The sequence below is a fragment of the Notolepis coatsorum genome (assembly GCF_963971535.1).
Source record: "Notolepis coatsorum genome assembly, chromosome: 4".
Lineage (NCBI taxonomy): Eukaryota > Metazoa > Chordata > Actinopteri > Aulopiformes > Paralepididae > Notolepis > Notolepis coatsorum.
In genome coordinates, this window is record NC_140168.1 from 128,285,327 (window position 1) to 128,301,797 (window position 16,471).

The window sequence follows — 16,471 nt, forward strand, 5'->3', positions numbered from 1 at the left end:
ATGGCCAAGTCAAGAGAGGCAGAATATTCTCCCACCTAAAACAACTTAAAACCGAAATAGCTTTCCTGCAAGAATCCCATCTGACCACAAAGGATCATCATAGGTTGAAAGCCTCTTGGGTTGGACAAACCTTCCATTCCAATTTCAGTAGTAAAGCAAGGGGTACAGCTATTTTAATACATAAAACAGTACAGTTCAGACCAACTAAGGTTACAGCAGACCCCCAGGGCAGGTTTATTATAGGTTCAGGATCCCTTAATAATGTCATGGTAGTGCTAGTTAATCTATATGCACCCAATTGGGATGACGCAGCATTCATGGGAAAAGTAATAGCATGTTTACCTGATTTGAACTCTCACCATTTGATTTTGGGGGGCGACCTCAACTGTGCAATAGACCCACGGCTAGACAAATCTAATCCAAAGAATGTCTCTCCCTCTAAAATGGCAAAATCAATTACATCATTTGTGACCCAAATAGGATGTGTGGACCCATGGCGTTTTTTTAATCCGAGTAAAAAACTCTTTTCTTTCTACTCTCAGGTCCATAAAACATTCTCTAGAATTGATTACTTCTATATTGATAAATATTTCATTCCGGCTGTCAATAATACAGAATACTCAACTATAGTGATATCGGATCACGCCCCATTACTACTTGACATCGCATTCTCACTCCTACAAAAATCACGCCCCCCTTGGAGGTTGGACTGCACATTGTTAAGTGATGATGGATTCTGCCAAACAATATCCAAGGTGATTGACGAATTCCTTATAACCAATAACCATGACAGCATATCCCCATCCCTACTCTGGGAGACCTTAAAGGCGGTAGTTAGAGGAGAGATTATATCCTACTCTGCAAGACAAAACAAACTGAGAAAACAAAAACAGGAACAGCTCATGGAAAGTATTGCAAAACTAGACAGAAAATGATCAGTATCCCCAACCCCTGAATTAGACAAGGAAATACAAAATCTCCAAATGGAATATAACTTACTTTCAACTCGTGAGACTGAAAAAAACTTTTAAGATTACGTGGGTCTTTCTACGAACATGGGGAAAAGGCAGGACGCCTTTTGGTACACCAAATTAAGAGTAGATCGACATCCCAACAAATTGAACAAATAAGGACTCCCTCCGGAGAACTCACAGTCATCCCATCTCTTATTAATGAGACTTTTAAAAATTCTACTCTGAGCTTTATACCTCACAAACCCCTGCGGATGATACAGACATGACAAGGTTTCTTGACAACCTGGAATTCCCATCCATAACCCACACGCAAGCGAGCGAAATAGACCAACCTCTAGAACTTGGTCATATAGCAGACTCGATTGGACTGATACAAAGTGGCAAGGCCCCTGGCCCAGATGGCTATCCAATAGAGTTCTATAAAAAATGCATAGATAAACTAACCCCCCTCCTGTTAAAACTGTTCAATCACTCTCTGGACCAAGGGGCTCTGCCTCCAACTCTCACTGAGGCCTCAATAACCTTGCTATTAAAACCGGGTAAAGAACAATCTGACTGCAGCTCCTACCGCCCTATCTCCCTTTTAAATGCAGACTATAAAATCCTAGCAAAAACACTAGCCATGCGGCTAGATTTGGTTATGCCAGGTATCATATCATTAGACCAAACAGGGTTTATGAAAAACCGCAACTCCTTCTCTAATATCCGGCGCCTTTTAAATATTCTTCATTCTCCTGCATCCGATGAGACACCAGAGGTGGTGGTCTCCTTGGATGCGGAGAAAGCATTTGATAGGGTGGAGTGGGGGTATCTGCTAGAGGTCCTTAATAGGTTTCGTATGGGCCCCAAATTTATTTCTTGGATAACACTTTTATACTCGGCACCTAAAGCATCTGTGAGTACTAATGGGATGATATCCCAGTACTTCACTCTTGGTAGAGGTACCCGCCAGGGATGTCCTCTGAGTCCTTTGCTATTTGCCGTAGCAATCGAACCTTTATCTATTGCGCTCAAATCCGCCAACTCCAATCAAGGAATCTTTAGATATGGTTTGGAACACATACTCTCCTTGTATGCAGACGACTTATTATTATTCATTTCTGATCCACTGTCTACCATCCCTCAGACTATCGGACTGCTGAATAGATTCGGAACCTTTTCAGGTTACAAACTTAACTTTTCAAAAAGTGAATGCTTCCCAGTGAATAATCTAGCCTTACAGATCCCTGAAAAGCAATTCCCATTTAAGTTATCTAAATACAGTTTTAAGTATTTGGGAGTGAGAACATATGTAGTACATTTTCAGACCTTATCGAGAATAATTTCTCACCCCTAATAGCCAAGCTTAAATTAGACCTGGAGAGATGGAATAGTTTACATATAACTATTGCAGGGAGGGTAAACTGCATAAAAATGAATGTGCTTCCACGTTTTCTATACCTTTTTCAATCCCTTCCAGTCTTCTTACCCAAATCCTTTTTTACTAAAGTAAATGCACTGATTTCCCATTTTATATGGGGAGGCAAGCCCCCCAGAATCAAAAGAGAGTTCTTACAGAGGCCTAGAGAGGGTGGGGGATTGGCACTCCCTGATATAAGAAACTATTATTGGGCAGCCAACAATACAGCCAACACAAGATGATTTTATGGACCCAAGAACCGACACTGAGCTGGTGTGAATCTGAAGCAGGATCCTGCCAGTCTACCTCACTATTGGCTCAGCTCTCATCTGAATTGCCAATCCGGCCGACCAAATTTTCAAGAAACCCAATTGTTGTATCGACTTTAAAAATATGGCTTCAATTCAGGCGTGCCTCTGGACTCCTTGGGTTCTCCAGCCACATTTGCAACAACCACCTCTTTATCCCTCCCCACACTGATGCAGCCTTTTTGACCTGGCAAAGGTCAGGCCTAGTTAGAGTGAGGGACCTATACACCAATAAGGTTTTCTGTATTTTAGCGATCTGTGTGAAAAATTTGGCCTCCCGAGATCTCATTTATTTCGATACTTTCAAGTTCGAAACTGGGTTAAACAACACAATACCTCCTTCCCTATTATCTCCAACTCAGTAATTGACACAATTCTGGACATCCCCACAAATCAAAAAGGTCTTATATCAAGGATTTACACCCTGATCTCCCGTAAAACAGAAACATGTCTTGATAAAATCAAAGAGGACTGGGAAAAGGAATGGGGTGAGGCTATAGATTAGATAGTATTGGCCAGAGTAAATGACAGTACATCCTGCTCCAGGCTCAATCTGATGCAATTTAATGTGGTCCATCGCATCTACTTCACAAACTCTAAACTCGCCAAAATATATCCCAATATTACAGACTCTTGTAATAGATGCCACATGTCCCCAGCAAATATGACGCACATGTTTTGGTCTTGTCCCCGCCTACACAGCTTCTGGACAGCTATTTTCAAACACCTCGCCAAGGCTTTCGACATGGAGCTAACTCCCAGTGCAGAAATAGCCATCTTTGGAGTCTTACCAAGACCGGATCACTCTCTGGACCAAGGGGCTCTGCCTCCAACTCTCACTGAGGCCTCAATAACCTTGCTATTAAAACCGGGTAAAGAACAATCTGACTGCAGCTCCTACCGCCCTATCTCCCTTTTAAATGCAGGAGAAGAACAATAGATAGAATTGCCTTTGCATCCCTACTAGCACGCAGAAGGATCTTGCTAGAGTGGAAATTACCAGCAGCCCCCAAAGCATCCATATGGCTTAAAGATCTCATGTTCTTTCTAAATCTGGAGAAAATCAAACACAACCTAAGGGGGTCTAGTGAAAAGTTTGAAATAGTATGGGGCCCTTTTATTGGTTACATAGCCAAGCTAAAGACATTAGGATAATGAGAAGGAAGGATGAGTGAGAGAGATATGTGTTTGTATGTTCTATGTTTCCTGTTGTGTATTTGTAGGATTGGGCAAGATAGGGGAGGGAAAATGGGAGGGAGGGGGGAGGGTTCGTACAAGGTCCTTGAAATGCTAAATACTTGTATTTTGACACAAGGTAGCGCTAACTGTCGGAGATTGGCTTTGAGCCATAAAATATTGGATCCGACTAAAGGTGTATTCTTTACTCTTTATTAATTATTATTATACATTTTTGCTATAGAAAACAGCACTTAAAAGTGAACTGTATCACTTTTATTTTTTAATTCTCTTTTTTGAGAAAGTCCTTGAATCTAATTTTGCAATGTATGTGGAAACCCAGGAGGGAGGGGGGGAAGGGCGAAAATACAAAATATGCCATTCAATGTGTAATGTATCCAACTGTACCTTTGATGACTAATAAATAAATGTTTAAAAAAAAATAAAAAATTATAAACTTGTATCCTGCTATTAAAAATAAATAAATAAATAAAATAAAATAATACGTTATCCAGCGTCAAATATTAATCTATTTATAAATCAAGGTTACAACATTTATTTGACGCCGTTTGGTGTTTAAGCCATAACGCAGTGATCAGAAAAAAAGAAAGCATATCCTCCACGTAGTGGGTCCTCCATGTAGTCATCTGCGTCTTTAGGCGAGGAGAGATGGACCATCTGTCCGTCTTTATCGACGATGGAAAGCTTTGCAGGATACCACAGTGTGGGCTTGAGACCTTTCCCATAAAGTAAAGACATCGCTGGCTTGTAACAGGCTCGTAGAATCACAACTTCACGGCAATAATCCTCGTAGAAATAAACTGGTTTCCTGTTGTATTTCAGAATACCCTTCATCTTCCGTGCCTCCCGAATAATCATATCTCTTATTCCAATTTGACGTAGGCTAGCAATAACCACCCTAGGTTTGTTGTTGCTGTTATTTCGGGATCCAATTCTGTAGCACTGATCCACTTCAGGTGGCATAGAGAGGATACCCGATCCCAGAATTTGAAGTAACACTGCCGCAAACGAGGTATTGGGTTGTACACAGCTCACTGACTCATCCAACCCACTATACAAATATTCAATCTGCGGGAATGGTATTCAAGTTTGAATATCTTCGCCGTTAGCGTATCATTGTTTTCCTCTATCTTAGTCGTTAGCTACTCGTTGAATTCCTCATTAGCTCCGTCGATCACATGGCTTTTTTTACGTTCGCCGAAATGCTTGATTGTGATTGGTCAATAGCGCTCGGCAGAGGTCCGTTATTACTCGATAACGGACCTCTGCCGAGCAGTAATGACCGCTGTTCGCAGCTGGAGCAATCAAGCCCACTGACACACACTGCATCAGTGCAATCAGACACACCTGCCGGCTGCCGGCAATAATAATAATCACTTCATTTGGGCTGAGAACAACTGCGTCTGCATTTGATCTCGTCTTGTCGATGGTGTAAAATGAATTAGGTATATTGTTAGTAAGTTATGTAATAAGCGGGATAATATATAATATATACTCGGTCATTGTCGCAAAATAATTGACCTTCACTACGTTTAGAACACCTCTGCGAGGCGCCTCGGTATTCTAAACTCCGTGTCGGTCAATTATTTTGCGACAATGACCTCGTAGCTATACATTATCCCTTGCATAATCTGATATGATAACAACACTAATCAGATATGATAACAACACTATAATCAGATGATAACAACACTCTAATCAGATATGATAACAACACTCTAATCAGATATGATAACAACACTCTAATCAGATATGATAACAACACTGATCAGATATGATAACAACACTCTAATCATATATGATAACAACACTATAATCAGATATGATAACAACACTATAATCACATGATAACAACACTATAATCAGATATGATAACAACACTATAATCACATGATAACAACACTATAATCAGATATGATAACAACACTCTGATCAGATATGATAATAACACTCTAATCAGATATGATAACAACACTCTGATCAGATATGATAATAATCTAATCCGATATGATAACAACACAGTAATCAGATATGATAACAACACCCTTTGTTTTGCATTCCTCTCCTTTTCTCATTTCTTTATCTCTCCTCTTGCTCTCTCTCTCTCTCTCTTATCTCTCTCTTTCTCATCTCTCTCCTCTCTCTCCTCTCTCTCTCCTCTCGTTATCTCTTCTCTCTCTCTCTTCTCTCGCTCTCTTTTTCTCTCCCCTCTCTCTCTCTTTCTTCTCTCTCTCCTGTCTTCTCTCTCTTCTCTCTCTTCTATCTCCTCTCTCTCTTCTCTCTATCTCTCGCTTTCTTTATTTATCTATCTATCTATCTATCTATCTATCTATCTATCTATCTATCTATCTATCTATCTATCTATCTATCTATCTATCTATCTATCTATCTATCTATCTATCTATCTATCTATCTATCTATCTATCTATCCATCCATCCATCCATCCATCCATCCATCCATCCATCCATCACTCCCTCCCTCCCTCCCCATCTCCATCCCTCCCTTCCTCCCCCTCTCCCTCCCTCCTTTCCTCCCCCTCTCCCTCCCTCCTAGCGGTCAGTGCTCTGTCTCTCTCGCTGCGCGGTCAGAAGCGTGACTCTCTCTCTCCCCTGGAGGAGGACGATGTGCGTGAGAACATCATCACCTACGACGACGAGGGCGGAGGAGAGGCAGACACAGCTGCCTTCGACATCACGGCGCTGCAGAGCGCCCCCCACAGCTCACGCTCACGCGGGTACCGCACCCTGGATAGCAGGAACATGTGAGTGGGGGGGAGGGAGGGAGGGAGGGAGGGAGGGAGGGAGGGAGGGAGGGAGGGAGGGAGGGAGGGAGGGAGAAGGAGGAAGGAAGGGAGGGGGAGGGAGGGAGGGAGGGAGGGAGGGAGGGAGGGAGGGAGGGAGGGAGGGAGAAGGAGGAAGGAAGGGAGGGAGAGGGAGGGAGGGGGAGGGAGGGGAGGGAGGCGGGGAGGCAGGGGGAAGGGAGGAGGGAGGGAGGGATGGAGGGATAAAGGGAAGGATGAAGGGAGGGAAGGAGGAAGGAAGGAGGAAGGAAGGGATGGAGGGATGTTAGGAGGGATGGAGGGAGGCAGGGAGGGAAGGAGGGAGGGAGCAAAGGAGGAAGGAAGGGAGGGAGGGATGTTAGGAGGGAGGGAGGAAGGGGGAGGGAGATAGGGATGGAAGGATGAAGGGAGGGAAGGAGGTAGGAAGGAGGAAGGGATGGAGGGATGTTAGGAGGAAGGGGAGGAGGAAGGGAGGGAGGAAAGAAGAAAGGGATAAAAGGAAGGATGAAAGGAAGGAGGGAGGAAAGAAGAGATGGATAAAGGGAAGGATGAAGGGATGGAGGGAGAGAGGGAGGGTGGCAGGGATGAGGAAGGGAGGGAGGGAAGGACAAAGGAAGGAGGAAAGAAGAGAGGGATCATTTAATTATTTTTAATTTTACTTTGGAAAGGGTAAAAATGACATTTCACAATGTACATTTAAACTGACCTGACTCAGTTACAAGTTACAGTTTTTCAGCAGGTTCCTGTTCTGCAGCACATGATACAATAATTTAAATACAAAACAAATAGGCAGTTGCACTACATACAATCATATAATCCTGACAAAGACATTGCATTATAGTCATTGTGGACAGCAAGGACAAACATGCATTCATAGCAGTCAATACAAATCGACAGTATCAACAAGATTAATACCTAGGGAAGAGTCAGATCAGTGAGTGCAGATGTTTTCTAGCATCAGATGTTGTTTGTAGGCCTGTTTGAAGTGTGAGATGGAGGTTATTGCTCTGATGTGGAATGGGATCTATTTCCAGATGTTGGTGTTTGTGTGGAAAAATGATCTTAGTCCATAATTATTTTTGTAAGCCGGTACTGGAATGAGTGCATGTGAGATTGATCTGGTGATGTGTTCTTGACTTGTATTGTGTCTTGGGAGTAAAGCTGTGAGTGTTGGGGAAGAGTTATTTCTGAGCATAGAATATAACTTAGAGGCTAGCCTTTTGTGTAGTTCTGAAATGTTGTAGCAGAGGAGTGTGAGAGTGCAGTACAGTAATTTCCTTTGTTGTGAGGGACCAGATTGGGAGACAGTAAGATATTGTTGAAAGAAAAATTGTAGATATGTATTTGAAACAGTGAGGGTGAGAAATGGTCTGATCTTGCTGTAAACAAATAGTTTCTGATTTGCCTTCTTGACTAAGTTATTGATGTGATGTTTGTAAGTGAGGTGTGTGTCAAGAGTTACTCCAAGGTATTTGTAGGTTTCTGTTATGGTTAATAGGATATAGGGGGTGATGTCACATGGCCAATTTTTACCACTTGGGACCTATTGGATAGGTATGAGGAAATCATCTTTAACTCATTCAGCGCCAGGGATCAGCCGAGTCCCGTTCTAGCTACACCACGCTTTAAAGATAGGAGTGCGTCACCTTGTTTGTAGAGCTATATCTATATTCTATATTATAGCTATGGAGACAATACTATAGTCATTTGACAGTGACTTTCTTCCGTCGAACAAGGAAAAAAGAGATACTTTTTGCATGCATACGTTTGTGCGTTATCCCGTAGTGAATATAAGTATAGTTTAGGAGTGATCCGGGATAATTCATGAAAAGCAGAGTTATAGGGCACTACGTGTATTCTACTATAAGTGTTGGCGTTTCTTGCCTGGACACGCTACTATTTTCAAATGAAAAGTATATAATAGGTATTATGTTTCAGGGGGGGGGGTAATTTTTTTATGCTTGATGGCCAGTAACGGCATTCGTGTTGAACACTACAGACGCTGATCAGCTGAATGGATATCAAAACATTGTTGGATCAAGCTGAAATTGATGTCAGGGGTATTCCAAAAAGAATATTCCAATTGTCTGATTGCGATTTCCAGTATTGGTGTCCATCTGGTCCCGGACATAATTTGGCACAACTTATGGATCGAGTGTGCCATATGCGTTTTGAAGTGGTCGGATGAAGCGATCTACTCGGCTCCGTCTAAATTTAGCGCCCGGAAGGATTTGATTGGAACAGGGTTTACTGCACTCTCTGTACTGCCACCTAACCGGATCTGGCCGGTACTGCACCCTTGTGTCCCAGTATGCCTTTTAACGGCAACATACAGGTCCGTGACATTGAATAGAATATTAAAATCGAAAAAAAGAAAAACGTTTACTCGTTGTTGGCGCTCAACCGCTGGCGGCCAATAACGAGTAAACTCGTTATTGGCACAGAAAGTGTTAACACAGAGGAGGACAGTTGAAAAGAGCTAAGTTTATTTAAGAGAATCTGGTGATTCACTGTATCAAAGGCTTTACGGAAATCAATACAAATGGCTCCTGTGATATGATCTTTGTTAAGTGAGGTACGAATATAAGGGATAATGGGAAGGATGAAGGGAGGGAGGGAGGGAGAGAGGGAGGAAGGGAGGGAGGTTAGGAGGGAGGGAGGGAGGGAGGGAGGGAGGGAGGGAGGGAGGGAGGGAGGGAGGGAGGGAGGGAGGGAAGTTAGGAGGGAGGGGAGGAGGGATAAAGGGAGGGATAAAGGGAGGGAAGGATGGAGGTTAGGATGAAAGAAGAGAGGGATAAAGGGAAGGATGAAGGGGGGAGAGAGGGAGGGGAAGGAGGGAGGGAGGAATGGAGGATTGGAGGGAGGGAGGGAGGGAGGGAGGGAGGGAGGGAGGGAGGGAGGGAGGGAGGGAGGGAGGGAGGGAAGAAGAGAGGGATAAAGGGAAGGATGAAGGGATGGAGAGGGGAGGGGGGAGGAGGGAGGGAGGAAGGGAGGGAGGGAATAATAGAGGGATAAAGGGAAGGATGAAGGGAGAGAGGGAGGGGGGAGGAAGGGACGAAGAGAGGGATAAAGGGAATGATGAAGGGAGGAAAGGAGGAAGGAAGAGAGGGAGGGAAGGAGGGCGGAAGAGAGGGAGGGAGGTTAGGAGGGAGGGAAGGAGGAAGGAATAGAGGGAGGGAGGTTAGGAGGGAGGGAAGGAGGAAGGAAGAGAGGGAGGGAGGTTAGGAGGGAGGGAAGGAGGAAGGAAGAGAGGGGGGAGGTTAGGAGGGAGAAAGGGAGGGAGGGAGAGAGGGAAGGAGGAGGAGTTGTTTGGGCAGGTTATATTGTGTGTAGGTCTGGTTGGGGGCATGTCTGGATATGAGTGAGTTTCTTTGAGCATGTGTCTTCATGATGGATGTGCTAATCTTTATGATTTATGGCACTCATGTGCTAGAGGTTAATGTGTTTGTACATGTACCTATGTTTGTGAGTGCGTTCGTGTGCAGTGGTGTGCGGTGGTGTGCACATAACGGCGTTTGCTTAATTACCTAATTGTCTGGTTTCTTACTATGTGGTGAAAAGAAAAGAGGCAGGAAATAAGCCCCGCCCCCTCAGAGTCAAGCGCCTTCATCTCTGCCCAGCACTTAATTGATTCACTTAACCTGTTAATCTGTAGACCGTTTTCGCCTAAAGGTACATGCCTAAGTAAATGGAAGATTGCTCCACTTCTGCATGTTCTTGGTATCTAGGAACATCTAGGTAAATGGGGGTATGTATTTCCAGTGTAACAGAAATATTGTGTCTGTTACTAGGCTGAGTAAATTGGAATTAATAAATTAATTATGATTAATTATGATTTATGATTTTGATGATAAAAAATGTATACATTTTCTGATAAATGCTCACTGAGCTCATTCACCACCTTATTGAGATAATGTGTACAAAAAATCTAAGCAAATGAACTGCGGATTTGTAGATACAGTAATTAATGATAATCGACTTTAATTATAAATTCATATTTGACCTTGAACTTGACCTTGACCTTATTATGGCCAAATCATACATCTATGGATAGGGAAAATGCTCCTCTTTCCAATGGCAGGGTTGAATCTGGATTTAGTCATGTCTTGCGGTTTTTACGGTAATTAGCATTTTCAGATAAATTTGTATTTCCGATAAAACATATAAAACATCGGTAAAAAATGTTATATACACTTTGACTACTGTTTTTGATAGTGTTATGCTCTTTACTCTTGGTAAAACAAATTTTTTAAAACATTGACCTCTTGATTGATTGATTGATTGAAAAGTTTATTAACAGATTGCAGAATGGGTACAGTACAGTACAGCTCAATACATACAATTGTTAAGGGGATGCAGACCAGAGAAAGACTTTCGACTTGTTTACATCAGGGTCCCCCATTTTCAATTCATCATAACATATATGACATACATGACATACAGATAGACAGTACTGCTACATCTATACATTTATGACATATCAGATTTGCAAATACAGTACTGTTTGTTATACAAAAGTGTCCAGAAAAGGAGTCTATATACATTTGGCATAGAAACTGTACATTGGAGGAGGTTGGTTGGGTGGGGTGGGGTTGGGTGGGTTGGGTGAGGGCTGTACATTGGAGGTGGGGGGGGGGGGGGGGGGGGGTTGGGAAGGGGACACACACACATTTTACACTGTACATTGGAATATTGACAAAGCCTTACTTGGTCATTTACTGTACAACTAGGTTAGGACATTTGTAGGGGCCAGTTTCGAATTGCAGTCTCACGTAGGTGTTTTTTGAGAGTGTTTTTGAAGGTGGGTAGTGATTCACATTCCTTTACAGCTTTAGGCAGGGCGTTCCACATTGATGTGGCATAATTGCGAAACGTGTTTAGTCCCTTGTTTGATCCGAATCTGGGTTTTACATGATTTGTGGAGCTCCCTCTGGTGTTGTGATCGTGGTATTCACTGACCTTTGGGAAGTATTTTGACATGTACATGGGTACCTTGGTCGCATAGTGTATCTTGTAGACCAGGCCCATTGCAAGTTGCTGTACTCTGTCGTCTACTCTAAGCCATCCTAGGTTGTCAAAGTGGGCAGGGGTGAGGTGGGTTCTAGGAGTCAGGTCAAGTAGTAGTCTGACTAGCTTGTTTTGAGATGTTTGTAATTTGTTTTTTAGTGCCTTTGAGGTGCTTTGGTACCATGAGGTGCAAGCATAGTCGTAGTACCCTTGAATGAGTGCTCCTGCTAGAGTCTTCAGGGTATTCTTGTTTACCAGAGCGGAGATCCGGTACAAGAATCGCGTTTGTTGGTTGACTTTTTTTATTACATTGGATGCCATTTTATCACAGGAAAGATTAGCCTCTAGGATGGAACCCAGGTAGGTAATTTCATCTTTCCTTGTGATAATATTGTCACCCACTGTAACCGAGAAGCCGTCGGTCTTGCTGAGTTTGTTATTTGAACCGAAGAGAATGGACTCTGTTTTGCCCATGTGTAATGATAGTTTGTTGTCGGCGAGCCATATGCAGATTTTGCCTAGTTCCGAGCTGAGGGCTTTTTCAACCTGTAACTTGTTCTTGTCAGAGACCAGCAGGGCTGAGTCGTCCGCAAACAGGAACAAGTTGCAGTCACAAGCTGACGACATCCAACATCTTAACATCCAAGGGCCCACATGTGGACGATTCTTTGCCGACCTCTAGTGGCTCGCGTGTGCATTTTCTTTTAATACAATATATAGATAGAATTAAAGCCCTATTTGTTGCCTGTCGATTGCCCTTTCAGGTGACACAATCCGTTAGGCGGTTCTCGAGTTACATGCCGATATGTGAGGCGTGCCCCAAAGTATGCAAAAGTACACATTACCACCCCCGACTCCGGGGCTCTAGCTCCGTCAATCATTTGGCGATCTCGAAAATCTTTGCACAGGGTTGTAGCCAATGAGTGTGGCTTTCCAATGATACCCCATGATATGATAATTGGGGATCTAATACGGTCTCTATTAATCGATTTATGATAAAGAAAAGCAGGGTCCCCCTATAGGGGGACCTTAAGGCTTAACAAATTGATGGATCCGCTGCTCCCAGGTGGGAACCAGCCACTGATCACAATGTAGAGACAGAGGCTTTGTAGAGCCATGTTGTTGTGCTGGGCTTGTTTACACTTGTTTAATTTGTGTTTTGCTATATGAGTCAGATGCCTGTTCCAGCCTTGATGTTGCTGTGGAGCATCATCATCGTGTGTGCAGTAATGATAAGCTCTGATAAGCTACATGGAGAGACCAAAAACAAGTGCAAAGGCTACCGTTAAATATCACCGTTTATCTGAGAGTGTTTCTCGTGTTTTGACCCCTTTGGAAGAAGCACTTGTTAAATGAAGAATCTGCCTTCTGATGTGTTGCAGACGCTACGCCCAACACATCCAGGACAAGAGCCAGGCCTACAGCTGGGTCCAGAACCCGGCACTGGACCCAAACTACTCAGCACCAGGGGGGGCCCTCTACGGCCGTCTCTGTTACAGCAGCCACACCTTACCCGTTCTCCGCCGCGCGCCGTTTGAGCCGGGCCTGGCCGAGCTGGCCTACCGCTTCCCCGGGGGCCCGCCGGACCACTCGCTGGTCATCCAGAACCAAGGGGCCGTGGTGGGAGCCCTGGAGCCCGGGGCCGTGTACCTGGGACCCGCCGAGCTCAGTGGGGGCAGCCGGGGCAGTCGAGCGGGCAGCCGGGATGGCACGCTGACCCGGAGCGCGGTCAGTACATCTGACGGAGGAACACCACGGACCAACACCAGCCAGGAGAGAGGAGGAGGCACCGCCAGCAGCTGTACCGATGGAGGAAGCATGGAGGACAAGCAGAACCACAGCCATGAGGTGGAGGAGTGGGTAAGAGGAGGACAACTCAGTGTTTAGTGGATGAGTGGGTAAGAGAGGAGGACAACTCAGTGTTTAGTGGAGGAGTGGGTAAGAGAGGAGGACAACTCAGTGTTTAGTGGAGGAGTGGGTAAGAGAGGACAACTCAGTGTTTAGTGGAGGAGTGGGTAAGAGAGGAGGACAACTCAGTGTTTAGTGGATGAGTGGGTAAGAGAGGAGGACAACTCAGTGTTTAGTGGAGGAGTGGGTAAGAGAGGAGGACAACTCAGTGTTTAGTGGAGGAGTGGGTAAGAGAGGAGGACAACTCAGTGTTTAGTGGAGGAGTGGGTAAGAGAGGAGGACAACTCAGTGTTTAGTGGAGGAGTGGGTAAGAGAAGAGGACAACTCAGTGTTTAGTGGAGGAGTTGGTAAGAGAGGAGGACAACTCAGTGTTTAGTGGAGGAGTGGGTAAGAGAGGACAACTCAGTGTTTAGTGGAGGAGTGGGTAAGAGAGGAGGACAACTCAGTGTTTAGTGGAGGAGTGGGTAAGAGAGGACAACTCAGTGTTTAGTGGAGGAGTGGGTAAGCGAGGAGGACAACTCAGTGTTTAGTGGATGAGTGGGTAAGAGAGGAGGACAACTCAGTGTTTAGTGGAGGAGTGGGTAAGAGAGGAGGACAACTCAGTGTTTAGTGGAGGAGTGGGTAAGAGAGGAGGACAACTCAGTGTTTAGTGGAGGAGTGGGTAAGAGAGGAGGACAACTCAGTGTTTAGTGGAGGAGTGGGTAAGAGGAGGACAACTCAGTGTTTAGTGGATGAGTGGGTAAGAGAGGAGGACAACTCAGTGTTTAGTGGATGAGTGGGTAAGAGAGGAGGACAACTCAGTGTTTAGTGGAGGAGTGGGTAAGAGAGGAGGACAACTCAGTGTTTAGTGGAGGAGTGGGTAAGAGAGGAGGACAACTCAGTGTTTAGTGGAGGAGTGGGTAAGAGAGGAGGACAACTCAGTGTTTAGTGGAGGAGTTGGTAAGAGAGGAGGACAACTCAGTGTTTAGTGGAGGAGTGGGTAAGAGAGGAGGACAACTCAGTGTTTAGTGGAGGAGTGGGTAAGAGAGGACAACTCAGTGTTTAGTGGAGGAGTGGGTAAGCGAGGAGGACAACTCAGTGTTTAGTGGATGAGTGGGTAAGAGAGGACAACTCAGTGTTTAGTGGAAGAGTGGGTAAGAGAGGACAACTCAGTGTTTAGTGGAGGAGTGGGTAAGAGAGGACAACTCAGTGTTTAGTGGAGGAGTGGGTAAGAGATGAGGACAACTCAGTGTTTAGTGGAGGAGTGGGTAAGAGAGGAGGACAACTCAGTGTTTAGTGGAGGAGTGGGTAAGAGAGGACAACTCAGTGTTTAGTGGAGGAGTGGGTAAGAGAGGACAACTCAGTATTTAGTGGAGGAGTGTGTAAGAGAGGACAACAACTCAGTGTTTAGTTGAGGAGTGGGTAAGAGAGGAGGACACCTCAGTGTTTAGTGGAGGAGTGGGTAAGAGGAGGACAACTCAGTGTTTAGTGGATGAGTGGGTAAGAGAGGAGGACAACTCAGTGTTTAGTGGATGAGTGGGTAAGAGAGGAGGACAACTCAGTGTTTAGTGGAGGAGTGGGTAAGAGAGGAGGACAACTCAGTGTTTAGTGGAGGAGTGGGTAAGAGAGGAGGACAACTCAGTGTTTAGTGGAGGAGTGGGTAAGAGAGGAGGACAACTCAGTGTTTAGTGGAGGAGTTGGTAAGAGAGGAGGACAACTCAGTGTTTAGTGGAGGAGTGGGTAAGAGAGGAGGACAACTCAGTGTTTAGTGGAGGAGTGGGTAAGAGAGGACAACTCAGTGTTTAGTGGAGGAGTGGGTAAGCGAGGAGGACAACTCAGTGTTTAGTGGATGAGTGGGTAAGAGAGGACAACTCAGTGTTTAGTGGAAGAGTGGGTAAGAGAGGACAACTCAGTGTTTAGTGGAGGAGTGGGTAAGAGAGGACAACTCAGTGTTTAGTGGAGGAGTGGGTAAGAGAGGAGGACAACTCAGTGTTTAGTGGAGGAGTGGGTAAGAGAGGAGGACAACTCAGTGTTTAGTGGAGGAGTGGGTAAGAGAGGACAACTCAGTGTTTAGTGGAGGAGTGGGTAAGAGAGGACAACTCAGTATTTAGTGGAGGAGTGTGTAAGAGAGGACAACAACTCAGTGTTTAGTTGAGGAGTGGGTAAGAGAGGAGGACACCTCAGTGTTTAGTCGATGAGTGGGTAAGAGAGGAGGACAACTCAGTGTTTAGTGGAGGAGTGAGTAAGAGAGGACAATTCAGTGTTTAGTGGAGGAGTGGGTAAGAGAGGACAACTCAGTGTTTAGTGGAGGAGTGGGTAAGAGAGGACAACTCAGTGTTTAGTGGAGGAGTGGGTAAGAGAGGATGACAACTCAGTGTTTAGTGGAGGAGTGGGTAAGAGAGGAGGACAACTCAGTGTTTAGTGGAGGAGTGGGTAAGAGAGGAGGACAACTCAGTGTTTAATGGAGGAGTGGGTAAGAGAGGACAACTCAGTGTTTAGTGGAGGAGTGGGTAAGAGAGGATGACAACTCAGTGTTTAGTGGAGGAGTGGGTAAGAGAGGATGACAACTCAGTGTTTAGTGGAGGAGTGGGTAAGAGAGGACAACAACTCAGTGTTTAGTGGATGAGTGGGTAAGAGAGGACAACTCAGTGTTTAGTGGAGGAGTGGGTAAGAGAGGAGGACAACTCAGTGTTTAGTGGAGGAGTGGGTAAGAGAGGAGGACAACTCAGTGTTTAGTGGAGGAGTGGGTAAGAGAGGACAACTCAGTGTTTAGTGGAGGAGTGGGTAAGAGAGGACAACTCTGTGTTTAGTGGAGGATTCAGATTCAGATTCAGATTCCTTTATTGAGCCATTTGTGTAAAACACATTGGTAATTGTTGCAGCAATACAGTGTATGCATTTTTTCTTTTTTCACAGTAA

At 44.7% G+C, this 16,471-nt stretch overlaps 1 protein-coding gene across 1 annotated transcript in view; it reads left to right on the forward strand.

Moving 5' to 3' along the window:
* cdh24b (cadherin 24, type 2b) overlaps window positions 1-6,644 on the forward strand; it is a gene marked incomplete at both ends in the record, with an annotated part of 663,530 nt that extends 656,886 nt beyond the window's left edge. Inside the window, 1 exon segment of the mRNA XM_084312100.1 lies at window positions 6,433-6,644. Within this exon segment, the coding sequence (XP_084168226.1) occupies window positions 6,433-6,644 (212 nt within the window).
* Between the last annotated feature and the right edge of the window lie 9,827 nt (window positions 6,645-16,471).